Raw genomic sequence first — 14,777 nt, 5'->3', positions numbered from 1 at the left:
CGAACAATCAAAATGCATTGTTTCCTTGTGTTTTTTAGATTGGTTTATATTCTGGATATTAATACACTTTTAAGACATATAGACTAAATTCTTACTGCTATGTTTACACTGCGTTTGGTGGCTATATATTTATGCTAGGTTTTGAATAAACATTTTAAACACGCACACCAAATTTCAAACTCGTATTTATATCTGTAAATCCATGCGCTGATCAATTTTGATGTGGGTGCGAGTGTATTAATGTTAAAAAAGTTGCCATAACCGATAGAAATAGGAAAGGAAGAGAATAACACAAAAAAGTAGAAAAATAATCATTTACAATACAAATTAAGGGCGAGTGCTTATATACAGAGTGTTTGTGTCTAGTTTTTAATTTAAACTAACGTATTTTTCCGTTTGCAGCTGCATAGTTTTGAATATATTACGCTTATAACTAGATTTAAAGTTGAGGCGCTGTTTCTCTTTGAATACAAAGAAACCCTGCTTTCTAAAGGATTTTCAACTTTCCGCTTATCTCTTTTAGTTTATCTAAAAAGGCCTCAATAACAACTTAATATAATAAAATACTAACATTTACAGCGTTTCGTTTTGAAAAGAGAGATAATAAATAAACTAAGAGTTTAAAGAATATCAAAACGGGATTGGGCATAGGGGGTGGGTTGTAAAGCAACAAAGGTCAGATCTCTAAAGCCTCGAATTGAGTAAACTAGTGGTCCTAGTTCCGGTTTCATTTCTTGAAAACTTCGGGATACCGGAATAGAAGTGTTTTCATATTTTAAATAAATAACAAGTAAACGTTGTATCATTTCCGATTCCACTACATTTCCGGGGAATGAAATTGGTAACATGGCCCTCTGCTTCGATTTCGGAGCTTCTCTGGACATTGATTCTGTTGTGTTGTGTTTACAAGTTGGTTTAAATTGCATTTAAAATAAATACTAAACTACTTGCAGGGCTAAGATTACGTTTACACTGCTGCTAACTGTCCTGGAGGCGGACTCTCCTCAGATCTTTCCATTTGGGACTGCTGCTCATTTTCCACGCTTGGTCGCCGCTTCTTTAGAGGGGGAATTTCCGTCTCAATAGCGGGCGATGGGTTGACCGTTGGCTGCTGTTCTATAATGCGGGCGGGTCTTTTCTGGCCGGGACTGCTGTTGGGCACCGGTTCGTTGGATCCATTCACTATTTCGGTGACTAAGTGAGCCTCTAGTGAAGGCGGGAGCAATGGTGACAATGGAACGGCGTTCAGATCACAGGCATCCTCATCTTCATCCTTATAGTTGGGCGCCACATTGCCAAAGAGATCACTGTGTCTATTGTGTACTCTTTCCTCTTCTTCGTCATCATCATCGCTGTAATCGTTGTCCCAGAACACCTGAGCTCCTGGAAACACATACGAATAGTTGTTGGTGTGGGAATAGAATGTTCCAGGCTGCAGGCGCTCGGCTGCTGTCTGTCGCTTTCCCCTCTGTTGTGGAATGGGCGTCAGACTGGGCGCCACTGTCTTAGTCTCCTGAACAAGATTGCTGGGACGCACGTAGCTGGGCGTGGCTTCGTTGTCGCACTGCTCGATGCCGCTATCCTTGGAGGAATCAATGGAAAGATGTCGATAACTCTCAACCGGTGTCTGAGGGGCTCCGATGCCCAGACGATCGCAACTTAGGGCGGTGGTCTCATTCAGCTCCACCAGTATGTCTGTTTTAATGCGTTCAATGGCTGCCGCTTCGGCGGCATTGGAACGCTTTCCACAGCTAAAAGTGGATGACTCAAACCCACTATCCGAGCAGGTGCCAGCTGAGCCCAGAATGTAGTCCGCCGAACTATTTGACTTGATAGATTGCGTATCCGTGTCCAGCTGCGATTGCCGCTCGCTCTCTGAACTGCAGTGGCGGTGGTGATGTAGATGGTGACTGACATGATGATGGTGGTGGTGATTAGAGTGCTCCGGAGGCATCAGCTCCTTGCTTTCGGTAAGCACTGACTCATCGCAGCACAGCTGCCGCCAGCAATCATCGTTGTCCGACAACCTGTGGCAAATCTGGTTGATAATCACATCGGAGTCGCCCAGCAGCTCCACGTCGAACTTTAGATGATGCAGCTGCTCGCGATTGATAAGGATCTGCGGCACCGTGGCCGGTATGCTGCTGGGAATGTGGGCCACAGGTCGCACCTTCAGCGAGGAGCCGATTACGATCAGCAGATCGCAGACGTCCTTGTCGGTGGCCATGACCGTGTGGTATTCGTCCGGCAGTCCTGTTGGCAATAGGAAAAGCAAACACAATATGTTATATGGTATATAGCGTTAATCTGTATTTGGAGTAGTTTATCTCTTAAAATCTTGGAAAAAGTTTGGTTTGTACTGAAATAAAGACTCATTCTGTTCGTCGAATGTGAAGCTCTAGCATTTATTTCACCGAGACTATTGATAATATATAATAAATCTGTATTAAAATGGCACCTACCCTCGCCAAAGAAGACGATATCCGGCTTCATAATGCCGTTCTCGACCAGCTGGCGCAGCTCCTCCTCGGTAACGGCCACCGAGGCATCCACGCTCTGCTTCTTATTGGGCTGGCACTGCGGGCACACCGGAATTCGTTGGGCAAATATGTCCGCCCGTAGGGCGTCGGCGTTGCACTTGAAACGGCATTTGGTGCACGACGCCGTTGAAAAGGAGCCGTGGCACTCAATTACTCGCTGGATGCCAGCCACCCGCTCGAGTGTGTCGATGTTTTGGGTGTAGTTGCGCAACAGTTTGCCCTTGGTCTCCAGCATCTTGATGAACCGATGGCATGGCGAGGGCTGAAACTCGCCGGGATATATCTCGCGGGCAAACTTGTAGAACGGTCGTGGATCCCTCTTGAAGTAGTTGATATCAAACATGGCCTGCGGATCGGGCAGATCGGGAAAATCATGGGCCAACCGCGCATATATGCCATTGGTGGATCGGAAGTCCGGAATGCCGCAGGAGACGGATACCCCGGCTCCTGTTAGCACAATGATCTTCTGTGATTTCTTGACCAAACTGATGACATCGTCGAAGGTGTTCACAGAGGCCAGCTTGTTGCGCCGCTTGGGCTCGTTCAACAGGTGGGCCAAATAGTCCCACAGCACGGAGTCGTCGGTGTCGGCCGCAAGACCGGAGGCGAAATGCGGCATAATGCTGGCAATAACCTGACGCGGCACACGGCCTGTGTAAAATTCTCGTTGCAGCCAGCGAAGCTTCCAGTCGGGCCCCACAGATGAGGAGCAGTCGGAGCTAGAGTCTTCGTCCTCGTTGCTCGTTCCAGTGACTTCCTCCTCATCGTCCTCCTCCTCGTCGTCGTCCTCATCCTCCTCCTCGTCATCATCTTCATCCTCGCCCATTGACTTTGTGGGATTTTTGGTTTTATGCTCCAAATTGGCGCCAATCTCTTGTTCTTCCCTGGCAGCCAATGTTTTTGTTTTGATTTCACCATTTGCTTTGCCAGCCAGTTCGCTTGTTGCTGTTTCTGTGATTGTTGTTGTTGCTTCGGCCTCTGCCTCTGTTGACGTTGAGGCCAAAATTTCGGCGCCAAAATCAAACTTGGCTGGCGGATAGAATTGAGGAGCGTCTGGAACCTGGTTGCCCAGATCCTTAGACCTAATGTGGCCCAGGCGAATTTCCTCGTAATTTTCCATCATTTTCCCAACCCAAGCGCGCGCACACGCGCACACACACAGACTCACGGAGAGAAAACTCTCGTAGTTGGTGCTGCTGCTGTCTCTTCTTCTTCTTGCGCGAGTGTTTCCTCGGTCTTTCCGCTTTGCGCTCTCGCCTCGTCCGTTTTCTCCTCTCTTTCGTTGGTACACACAAAAATTTTTACGTCGTCAGCTTCGCACCCATTTGGCTTGATTGAAAAAATTCTCCAGCGATCGTTTGGCGGCGATTTTTTCAACCGACTCGACTTTATTTCACGTATTTTCACGAAACTTAAATTTTAAAAAAATTTCGAAACCATTTGGTCGCGATTTTTTCGTAATTTTCGAGCGTAATTTCTGGAAAATTTTCCGATGAAAAAAGCAAGATGGCACACGTAGCTGCGCCTGTGTGTGTATGTGCGCTAGTGGACGTGATTCGGGTGGGACCCTGACACGTCGTGCGAAAAGCGCTAACGCGTTTTCGCATGGAAAGTGCCGCCAGCATGACTCATCTTGGTATATTTCTGGTATTTTTCGGGATTTTACTGGGGTGATTACGTGTTGCTACAGTGGACACTGTCCACTTACCAAACCCCTAATTTGAATTTCCTTAAATTGTAAAATTTTCGGGTTGTAATAATTTGTCAAAAAGTAAACAAAATTAATTTTAAACTATGCTGCAATTTTTTTAACAAATTTTTACTTATGATACCAACTCAATATATAAAAAACTAAGCGAATAACATATTTTAGGGTACACATTTTATATGGTAAGATTACAAATTGATGTATGCATACGTTTAAATTATTTCACCAAAACAACTAAGTTGATAAATACAAAAAATGTGTAACAGTTTTCTAGAACCTTCCTGCAAGTGCCTACTGTTTACAAAAAAAGCTTGGATTTTAAGTATTTATTTGGTACTTTCCCCAAAATTATAGTTTTTTTATCGCACTTGGGCATACTTGCCACCCAATATGACTTGAAAATATTGTCATAATACATTGTTAAATAATTTAATAAGTCGTACACTTACAATGTACAATTATTTTAGTTTGTAGGGGGACTGGGGTGCAATAGCAAATGGACAACCTAAATTTATACGAGGTTCTCGGAGTTGCTCCGGATGCAACTGATGAGGAAATTAAAAAGGTAGATATGTAATAGTCCCAATTCGATTTGTTGGTAAATACTTTGCATTCAACTTTTCTCCAATAGAACTACCGAAAATTGGCCAAAGAGTTCCATCCAGACAAGAATCCCGATGCGGGCGACAAGTTCAAGGAAATATCCTTCGCCTACGAAGTACTGTCCGATCCCGAGAAGCGTCGCATCTACGACCGTTACGGATTGAAGGGCCTGCAAGAGGGCGCCGATGGATTCTCTGATGCCTCCGAGTTCTTCGCCCAATGGTTCCCTTTCGATCGGGTTTCGCCCGGAGGTCGGGGCAGGCGCAATGGCAAAGTCGTGGTGAAGGTGGAGCTAACTCTGGAAGAGATCTATGTCGGCGGCATGAACAAGAAGGTGGAGTACAAGCGCCTGAAGCTGTGCTCCAAGTGTAACGGCGACGGCGGTCCCAAGGAAGCGCACGAGAGTTGCGAGACCTGCGGCGGAGCAGGACGTGCGGCCGCATTTACCTTTATGGGTCTTAGTCCCTTCGATACGGTATGTAAGATGGTTAATATGTTGAATTCGCGACACGGACCACGCACCCGGAAAAGACCCCTAATCCCCCACCCCTGACCACATATCACTATAGCAATTAGCCTTATAATAAAATGTTATTTATTTAAATATATTTTTTTTCAGACCTGTCCGACTTGCGATGGAAGGGGCTTCACCATAAGGGACGACAAGAAGTGCAGCCCCTGCCAGGGCAGTGGTTTTGTAGAGCAGAAGATGAAGCGGGACCTAGTCGTGGAGCGAGGGACACCCCACATGCTAAAGGTTCCCTTCGCAAATGAGGGCCACCAAATGCGAGGCGGCGAGTTCGGGGATCTGATTGTAGTCATAGGGCAGCTGGAGCATCTACATTTTCAGCGCCGCCATGCCAATCTGTACATGCGAGACCTGGAGCTCAATATCACGGAAGCATTGTGCGGTTACACGCATTGCTTCAAGCACTTGGATGGAAGAAACGTCTGTCTGCGCACCTATCCGGGTGAAGTGTTGCAGCACAACCAAATAAAGATGGTGCGAGGCAGTGGGATGCCCGTATTCAACAAGGCCACCGAAAGTGGAGATCTCTACATGAAGTTTAGGGTTAAGTTTCCGGACAACGACTTTGCCACGGCGCCGCAGCTGGCCATGCTGGAGGATTTACTTCCCCCCAGGCAGCCGATTGTTATCCCAAAGAACGCCGAAGAAGTGCAAATGACGGACTATAAGCCGCAGCCGCGACAGCAGGAAGACGAAGACGGACAGTCGTCTCACTTTGAGGGCGTACAGTGCCAGACGGCTTAGTGCCTGTGGTTGTGGCTCCTGCAGGCGCGGTTTCTCTGCGTCGATTTGTGGCTCATACTGGGCACTTTCGGCGTAGATGAAGTCTGCTTCCTGGTGCCGCTGTTCGTCCTGATATGCATAGTATTATTTTTCATACAGGAATGTTTGCTGTGAAAAGCGCGTGATCTAAATTCGTAGTTTTATTATTCGAGACTAAAGCTTAGCTGATCTGATCTTCAATAGATGTGTCATCAATAAATTAGCCACGTTAAATTAACTGTTTTAACACTATTAACTACTTATTTATTGTTACATTTTTGTTGGGCTAAACTTGCCCTAATTATCTCTACAAAACAATAAACCAATACACAATAATCTCACCGTAGAAAGGTTGTTACTCTTTTACTGGAATCTTAAAAATCGGGAAAATGTAAAACGTTTTACAGATTTAATTCCTAGGACATAAACCAGTTTGTTATTTAAACATATTTGAAATCATATATTTTGTTATATCTTTGAGATAAATGTGATTGATCAGCTGCGGGCTACCTTAGTTTCAAAACGTTGCTTTTACTTTTGAAAAATGTTTCAATTATTTCACATTTTTTAAGTCTTGTCAATGTCTACCGTTTTTGTAAGTTGTAAGGTTTATTCGTTTTATTTAAAATTTCCGTACAATAATTATGTAATATTGTTGCAAAGAATTAAGATCCGTTCTAATCGCTTTCATTGGATTCTTGAAAGTCATCAGTGGACGCCGTTTCGTCTGATTGACCACCATCTGACTTGGTCAAATCCAGAGGCGACTCCTTGAACTTTGGCTTGGTGGTTGATGAATTCAGTGATTTGAATGACATGGGTTCTAAATTTGTATGCCAGTTGGCTCCCTCTTGTGGCTTCCTGTTGCTGTTACATGCTAACTCTTCAGAGTGTTCGTCCCTAGGCTTCCTTAAGTCCAGTGCAGAGGTCGAATGAGCACTGTCCACCATCTCAATGGTCTCCTCCGTTTCCATGGGATGATGGTCGACTAGCTTCTCCGGCGGCATTACAATCATTTCACCCGTACGCATTCCCTTGGAGTCGGCCAACTGCTCAGCGCTCACCTTCATCATAGTCAGATACTGGTTGTACTTGGCGTAGTTGCGCCTCCCGGTCTCATCGTTCATCAGCACCTGGGCCTGGTTATGGGATCTGTCGCGGATGGCCTTCAAGCGGATGTGCTTGGTGATGTCCCAGCGCCAGTTGGAGCGATAGGCGCACAGAGAGCATTCGAAGGGCTTCCTGTTCAGATGACCAACGATGTGGACATGGAAGCGAGATGCAGTGGCGGCCCAAAAAGTGCAATGGGGGCACTTGAAAACCTTCTTCAATGGTGCTGAATCATCGGATTCCTCTGGCAAAACTTCTGTGACCTGAAAACCAATGAATTAGATAGGTATTCTGCTTATAAAAGGTACATAAATATCAATTATTAGCTTTACCTCTCCATAGCCTGGAGCTGTTTCTACGCCGCAATAGCTAAGATCAGTGGGAGCACTGGGAAAATCCTCATCGGGAAGATCCACTTCGGCGTTGAGAGAACTCTGCAGTTGGGTGGTGTTTTGCAAGGCTGCAGTGCACACTTGTAGATGGTTTATCAACTGGACGGCATTGGCCATACGCTTTTGGCAATGTGAGCAAACGATCCCCGAGGGCTGGGGAAGAGGAGATTCCGCTGCTGCAACGGAAGGACCAACTTTAAGCGATTCTGGTTTCCTGGAACCACTTGGCTGCTGATCCAGCTGATCCTCTGCCTCATCTCGACGTCTGTTGCCCACTTGGTGACCCACTGTGGCTACATGATGGTTTAATTCGTGAATGGTCAGCGATTGTTTGATATCCGTGCTAAAGTCACAGGCCGAGCACTTGAAATGGCCATTGGCACCATGGTTCTTGGTGTGGCGGTCCAGATTCCACTTGTAGGGGGTGTGAAAATCACATGAGCTGCACTTGATCAGCGGCATGGAGTGGTACTTGACGTGCTTCTTGAATCTGGCCCGGATGGGAGTGCTATACGAACATTTCTGGCATTGAAACTGCTCCGCTCCTGGCGGCTGTTCGCGGGTATCCGGCGAAGGACTCTTCGGCGGCTCCTCGGAGTCGGAGCTGCTGTTGTGCTGGTCCAATTTCAAGGACTCTGCTTGCTTGGGCGGCATCAGCTTGGTCTGGAACTCGTAGGCCATGGAGAATATGTTGTCATGGCTCTCGACGATCTGCTGGAGCTGTAGCATATCTTGCTGCCGATTGTACGCCTGGACACTGGCCAGTAGCTGCTTCTCTTGCTGCTGCAGTTCTATTTTTAGCTGCTCCAGTGGTGGTCCATTCTGGATCATGCGCTGCAGGTTGGGGTCTATGGATGGCCCAGTCGCACCCTGGCTTTCAATACTCTCCTCCAGACGCCGCTTGCGCACCTCCCTGGAGAGATTCCGCTTACCTCGCGTCTGAGCACCTGATCCCTGCACTCCGCCGCCATCATCGGAACAGCCGTGCACCATTTTCATGTGCCTCACCAGCTTCTGGAAGTGACGCGAGGCGTAGAGGCACAACTTGCACTCGTTGATCACAATTCGCTCGCCATGAACGTCACGAAGATGGGAGAGATGACTGCGTGGATTTTGGGTAAAGAAGGCGCACTGGTTGCAGCTGTAGTTACGCCGTATCTTGCACTGGGGCAGCTCCTCCTCGTTGTTGGACGGATTACCATCTGGCAGAGAGTTCTCCATATTCTCCTTGGCCAAGTCCACTGGCTCTGCAGTGTCCGCGGAAACAAAACCGAGCGCCGATAGTGGAGACATGAAGTTGTTCACCTTGTATTGCTCCAGTTGATGCTCAAGAAAATCCGTACCAAAAAGCGGCTGCAAGCTTAGGGACATGGGCAGCCCCGCACCTGCTCCACCCTCAAAGGACGACTGATACAGTGGAGCACCATTTACCAAGCTGCGCACCACCAGGCGATCGCCCGAACGCTCCACCATGGACGGCAACTCCATGACTCGACAAAATCTCTGCAAACCAAAATTTTCTTTCGATTTTTCACAGTACACTTTTCTGCTGACCGGTGCGAGATCTGCTGAAAGACTGAAACACTTTTCCAATGGTCCTGCCAGACTTCTTTCAGTTCTTTCAAGGGCTACTTCGATAGTCGGCTAAATGACAGATAAAGGGTTCTCAGGGATTTGAGATTTTCAAATGTCCTAGTAAAATATTTGTAGTTCTTACCAAGTTTAAGGGTGAGAGCATAGGACCACTTACAACAGGTTCTATTTATCATTTATTTAATAGTTTATAAAAAAATACCAACATCGATGTTCATCCACATGACCACATTGCTAAAATCTATGACTTGCTTCTTATTTGTCAATAAAAAACTTATGGTTCCGGTTCAAGGTTCGGTTCATACACTTAAAAAGTGTAATCGTTTCGGAGTATTTCCGCTCCGAAGCGGTTCACATCTTTTGTGTTATCATAAGCTCCTTTTAATGAACTATGCATGTATCTCTTAATACAAATGTTTGCTGAAACTACCAATTTGGTTATTTTTGCACATAAGTTTAAATGTTGTTAGAAAATTATTTAACAGGTGTTGCTAACCTTTCCATCGCGTGTCAGTGTCAGTGTCACAGAAAAGTTATTTAACTATTGTATTTATTTATTTTTTCAATCTTTTTCTCAAAGTCCTGCGACGACTTAACGTCAGTAACATAATCACAGTTTATTTTGCAAGTCATCTAGACTTCTTCAAAGGCTGCCACGGCCGAATACTCATCATCCACCGCAGACAAATGGATCGGCAATAGCTTGACCCAAAGCTTTGGATCTGTGCCCATCTCCTGGCTGTTGAAGTTGAACAGAGGCGGCAGCGGATTGCCATTGGGCATGCGCAGCCCCAGGGCGTCCATGATGCGCAGTTCATCGTATGAGCCGTGACCACATGCCATCATGGGTGAGATTCTAGCCGCGGACTCGTAGATCAAACATGAGTTCAAGAGATCGGACAGATCCAGGGGAACAGCCGCATTCAGGAGAAGATCCCAACTGGGGCGTGAAGTCCGAGGATGCAGTGAGTTCCCACACTTTGAGCGTATTTCAGGAGCTCGTTCCAAGCCATCGCTGCCCAGCATATTGACGATGAGCCGCAGCTGCTTTCGGTCGTGCTTGTGGCTGGAAAAGAGGGGAGATCCCTTGAGCAGCTCCGCCAGGACGCAGCCAGCGCTCCAGATGTCCACCGCACAGGTATATAGTTCATATTTGGCAAACAGCTCGGGAGCACGATATAGCCGGGAGCAAATGTAACTCAGGCTGGGCTCCTGGGGCACCAGGTGCTTGGCGCTGCCAAAGTCACTTAGCTTGAGCACCATCTTCTGGTTGTCCATCAGCAGATTCTCGGGCTTAATGTCGCGGTGGCAGATGCCCAATAGATGGAGATATCCCAATCCCCTGAAGATCTGATACGAGAGTATGCGCACATTGACTAGGAGCTCTGCGGGCTGCAGCTCCATTAGGTGATAGTTTATGTAGTCCAGCAGAGTCATCGGCATGTATTCCATAACCAGCATAATGTAGTCCATTGGTGGAACGCCCAAGTTCACGCAGGAGTGCATGATGAGCCGGACTATGTTGTTGTGGTCCATTAGCTGACCCATAATTTCTGCTTCGCGCTGGCAGAACTTGGGATTGTAGAGGGTCTGCTTCACGGCCACCAGCTCCTCGGACTCGTCCAGTTGAGCGCGGTACACCCGGCCAAAGCATCCACTCCCTATCAGTTCCTTAATCTCAATCCTCGCCGGAACAGGTTCCGAGCTCAGGCGACCAACGGCATAGGTGCTGACCACCGAGTCCTTGGGAATGATGAGTGGAACCTGGGACTGGCGTTTTGAGGACTTTTGCTTCTTATCCTTATGTTCTAAAGTGGGATAAAGTGATTTGAAAGAAATCCTAAATGAAGATTGTCGGGAAAAATTAATCTTATACCCATTTTTAACGGAAACTCTACGTGTTGATGAAAATAGCTACTCGTATTTATTTCTCCACTCAAACTAGCAAGTCAATAGCTAGAAAGGAATAATACTAAAGCACGACTGTCAATTTCCTTGGGAATTGCCACCTTGTTAGATTTCAAAACTTGTGTTGCGAATGGAAATATAAGTGTTGGAAACTTTATTCTTAGATATAATACATTAATGAACAACCAATCGTACCTTTTGAATCAGCAGATAACCATAGGTAGTCTATGATTTAAAAATGGTATTTGCAAAGTTATAAAAAATTCAGCAAATTTAACAGCTGTTGACGTTTTTTCTGGTGCAAAAATATGTTGACTTCAACTAGAAATTACATTAAATAAAATCAAAAGGGGGAAAAACAACTCGAAATATTCGAGGCATTTGTTTCGATTTTGTTTCTGCAAGCGGAAGTCAAAAGTGGATTATGTATATGGGGCGAAGTCTGTAATGCGATAAAAAGTCGGTCGTCGGTGCGAGCCATTATCATTTCCGCTTTTGCTGCAACTAACTCTAGCTCTCTTTCTCGCCCTTCATTTGGACCTCTCTGTCGCACTTGTGTGGAAAAGCTTTCACCCCCACCACTCCGCCCTCCGTCAATGTTTATGGGCCATGCATTTGCGGAAATGTCGCCTGCCAGTGTATTCTCGCTTTTACTCTGCGGTTCAGAGTTGGAATTCATGTAATTCCATTAACACAGACAACTTCCGCTGGAAGAGAAAAAGGACGAGCACTCACACTAATGGCCGATGCGTGTATGTGTGTGTGTGTGCGTGTGTGCGTGGATTTTGGAGGCGGTGTATTTGCACAAACGGATTCTGTGGAGAAATCCTTAGATAGTGATGATTCCTTGTCGTGACTCCGACTATGCTGACAGGTTAAATAAGTGAGATATATCAATGAACACTATGGGCCTAAAGCTTACTATCCCCATTTAATTTAAATTCCACAATCAAAAATTTGTTTATAAAGGGCTTCCGGAAACGGAATGATAGGATAACGTTGTGCTCTAATTGTATATACAAACATTGCATACTTTTGGGCGACCACTAAAATTAGAAACCCATAAAAGATTTACATATTTGATTATGTAAATAAATATAAAATAATAATAATGTGTGAGATCTTGTCAAAGTGGTAAAGTTTTCGAATTATGAATCCCAACTATTGAGCATCTCTAACCAAACCTAAATAAACATAACTTCCCACTTCCGTCGTTCGCATCCTTTTTGGTAATTAAAACTAAATTCCCAAATCCAAATGGCATATTTTACGATGGCATAGATCTGTCTCCGCGCAACAGGTCCCCATCAGGACCTCAACACCCCATCCGCCCGTAAAATCGCCATGGGAAGCAATGAAAAACTTGCTAACGGAAATGACTGTCAGGCCAAAAGTGCGGAGCAGCGCCCATCCGGCCAGACATTTGGGATATCCGTTTAAATAGCATTTTCTCCCTGCTCCATCTATCCTTTTTTCCGGCATTTGCGGATTTTAGTTCTTTTTTTGCTGAGGGAACCGCTTCCATTGCAATGCTGACTGGTTTCTGGGGCGTTTCGTCATTCTAATTACAAAGTGGCTGGCTCAGATGGACTCAAATGGATTCAAATGGATTCAAATGGATGTGCTTTGGAAGCTTCGATGTGTGGCGGAGCATTTTGCCAGCTCCATGCAAATTAGACGTCTATCGCATTTATCAAAACGGTCTTAATGAACCTCAACTCTTTGCCGGTACGTTCATAAATCAAACCGCACATGTGGCCACTCAAAAAGTTACTCCTCCATCCAAATCGGGTCATTTATCAATATTTGAACTCCCACCCTCCCACTTGATCAATATTTTTCCCTGTTTGAACTCGGATGCGTTGGCATTTAATGTGATTTGTGCGCAACCCGTGGAGAGATTCGAATCAGCAGCATATGCGATAGGATTTGCATTATTTTCGATGCAGCATTTTGGGCAAATGGGTGGAAAATATGGGCCAATAATGAAAGAAAATTTCTGTTAAGTATGGAGAGTATAACTTTTAATAAAAAGTTGCTGGAATTCAAGAACTTATTTAAGTATAAGTAAATCATTTGCTTGATCCCACTTAATGTGTATTCAGAAATTGTCTTTTAGAAGCCTGTCACTTTTGATAAGCCAATGAAAACTATTACTTTGCACAATAAATATTAAATTGTTACACGATTATACGATTATTTTTGTCTTCAAAATTAACTGCAGAATAAATATTTATATTGGTAAGTACCCTTCGGGTGGAGAGCATTCTTCGACGCTGCTCAATTGGAAAACGTGCTGTATTCGGTTCTCGTGGCCAAGCACTTCACGTCTCAAAGCCAATGGCTTAATGGAAATTCGCAATTCGTGGGAAAATCTTTCAATTGCAGTTGCCCCCAGAACACAAAGCTGCTTAGACTTACCCACTGTATAATTAAGCAAGATTTGAATGAGTGGGGAAGGGGAATGAGTTAGGAGAATAAGACTCGCGCCTGCCACCGCCCACCATAACAAATTGAAAAGCTCTTGATGCACTGACAAAAAATATAAATAATATTAATGCACATATGAAAATAATAATAAAATGTTTTGCTAATAAGAGGCATTTATATTTAAATACATTATATACAATTTTATTGATGTCTTACGTAGTTTCTTTAAGTTAAGTGTTCTTGCCTCTGGATTTTGCTCAGTGCATGAGGTTAGAACTTGGTCGAGTGCTTGCTGGCTTGGCCGTTGCTGGTGGTTTTGGATTGGTGTACATGGTGTATATGTAGATATAGTCACACCTTGGCGATGCATTGTGCTCTCGGTATCGGTCTCGGTCTCGGACTCGACCTTGAACTTGGTATTAGATGCGAGGCTCTTCAAAACCGGTTACCGGCTCTCGGAGGCTCTTTGTACTGCAAATTAATGGGCAACGGGCAGTGCGAAAGAAATCGGCGACAAGCACCAGGTAATGCCAACAACAAGAGAGCCGCCTAATGAAGGGTAAACTGGAAAACCAATTGCACGCTGGGCAAGCTGCAAATATTCATGGAATTTAAATTTCAAATGAACGAACTTTAATCTCGTTTGTTTGGTTCTACCTCGGAATGATTGCCGTTGATGCGATTTATTTATTTTGTTGTGGCAGATTTGTATGGGTAACATTTGCCATGTTTTACAATCAGTCAATAAAATCTAGTAATCGTTTCAATTCCTAAAAGCCCTTTCAAATCACTTACAGGCGGAATGCCAACGAGAAAAAGTAGTGGGCACGACTGTCAGATACCGATTGCTTTCTTTTTAATTTGTTAAATTTGGTGAGTTATATTATATTATTATATTATATTATATTATTAATATCAAGAATTCCATATGCTTTTTTCCACTTCAAGCTTCGCAAAGTTATCTCTAATCCATTTCCTTTAAATGTTTATGGGTGCAAAATAATTAAGAGCCCTTTTTGTGATGGACCTTATGCCAATCGTTGACTAAAGCGACTTCTTCCCTCTTAATATTCATTAGTTAATCAATTTCTACAAATTTACATATCAAAAAAGTCAGAATCGGGCAAAGTTTGCGCATTAGGTGTATAATCGTAATTCAATTAAATGGTTTGCCACTTGTGAGGACATATTATATTAAGTTC

General features: G+C 44.7%; 4 protein-coding genes across 4 annotated transcripts; 1 reads left to right on the top strand and 3 right to left on the bottom strand.

Moving 5' to 3' along the window:
* Positions 1-20: 20 nt before the first annotated feature.
* Positions 21-4,103, bottom strand: LOC122626160 (NAD-dependent histone deacetylase sirtuin-1-like). Its single transcript, XM_043806316.1, has 2 exons — positions 2,463-4,103; positions 21-2,253 (listed from the first exon to the last, which is right to left on the bottom strand). Exons 1-2 carry the CDS (start codon positions 3,661-3,663, stop codon positions 968-970), a joined length of 2,487 nt encoding a protein of 828 aa, XP_043662251.1. The 5' UTR covers positions 3,664-4,103; the 3' UTR covers positions 21-967.
* A 527-nt stretch (positions 4,104-4,630) lies between these two features.
* On the top strand, positions 4,631-6,380 carry LOC122622188 (dnaJ homolog subfamily A member 2-like). The gene is made up of 3 exons (XM_043800441.1): positions 4,631-4,813; positions 4,880-5,326; positions 5,471-6,380. The coding sequence occupies exons 1-3, from the start codon at positions 4,745-4,747 to the stop codon at positions 6,122-6,124; spliced, it is 1,170 nt and encodes a 389-aa protein (XP_043656376.1). The 5' UTR covers positions 4,631-4,744; the 3' UTR covers positions 6,125-6,380.
* Positions 6,381-6,801: 421 nt separating this feature from the next.
* LOC122625935 lies at positions 6,802-9,256 on the bottom strand. Its single transcript, XM_043805995.1, has 2 exons — positions 7,585-9,256; positions 6,802-7,515 (listed from the first exon to the last, which is right to left on the bottom strand). The coding sequence occupies exons 1-2, from the start codon at positions 9,130-9,132 to the stop codon at positions 6,820-6,822; spliced, it is 2,244 nt and encodes a 747-aa protein (XP_043661930.1). The 5' UTR covers positions 9,133-9,256; the 3' UTR covers positions 6,802-6,819.
* Positions 9,257-9,770: 514 nt separating this feature from the next.
* LOC122626365 (glycogen synthase kinase-3 alpha-like) lies at positions 9,771-11,245 on the bottom strand. The gene is made up of 2 exons (XM_043806601.1): positions 11,114-11,245; positions 9,771-11,045 (listed from the first exon to the last, which is right to left on the bottom strand). The coding sequence occupies exons 1-2, from the start codon at positions 11,115-11,117 to the stop codon at positions 9,871-9,873; spliced, it is 1,179 nt and encodes a 392-aa protein (XP_043662536.1). The 5' UTR covers positions 11,118-11,245; the 3' UTR covers positions 9,771-9,870.
* Between the last annotated feature and the right edge of the window lie 3,532 nt (positions 11,246-14,777).

Source organism: Drosophila teissieri, chromosome 2L (assembly GCF_016746235.2).
Source record: "Drosophila teissieri strain GT53w chromosome 2L, Prin_Dtei_1.1, whole genome shotgun sequence".
Classification (NCBI taxonomy): Eukaryota; Metazoa; Arthropoda; class Insecta; order Diptera; family Drosophilidae; genus Drosophila; species Drosophila teissieri.
This window is presented reverse-complemented; position numbering and strand designations above follow the sequence as displayed.

What these genes read in the sequence shown, in the direction of transcription:
- LOC122626160 (XM_043806316.1), bottom strand. Translation starts at nt 3,663, where the DNA reads ATGATGGAAAATTACGAGGAAATTCGCCTGGGCCACATTAGGTCTAAG. An exon ending in TATCGTCTTCTTTGGCGAGG is followed by an intron (nt 2,254 to 2,462) that starts GTAGGTGCCATT and finishes TATTGCCAACAG; the next exon opens with GACTGCCGGACGAATACCAC.
- LOC122622188 (XM_043800441.1), top strand. Translation starts at nt 4,745, where the DNA reads ATGGACAACCTAAATTTATACGAGGTTCTCGGAGTTGCTCCGGATGCA. An exon ending in CTGATGAGGAAATTAAAAAG is followed by an intron (nt 4,814 to 4,879) that starts GTAGATATGTAA and finishes TTTCTCCAATAG; the next exon opens with AACTACCGAAAATTGGCCAA. An exon ending in GTCTTAGTCCCTTCGATACG is followed by an intron (nt 5,327 to 5,470) that starts GTATGTAAGATG and finishes ATTTTTTTTCAG; the next exon opens with ACCTGTCCGACTTGCGATGG.
- LOC122625935 (XM_043805995.1), bottom strand. Translation starts at nt 9,132, where the DNA reads ATGGAGTTGCCGTCCATGGTGGAGCGTTCGGGCGATCGCCTGGTGGTG. An exon ending in CAGCTCCAGGCTATGGAGAG is followed by an intron (nt 7,516 to 7,584) that starts GTAAAGCTAATA and finishes ATTGGTTTTCAG; the next exon opens with GTCACAGAAGTTTTGCCAGA.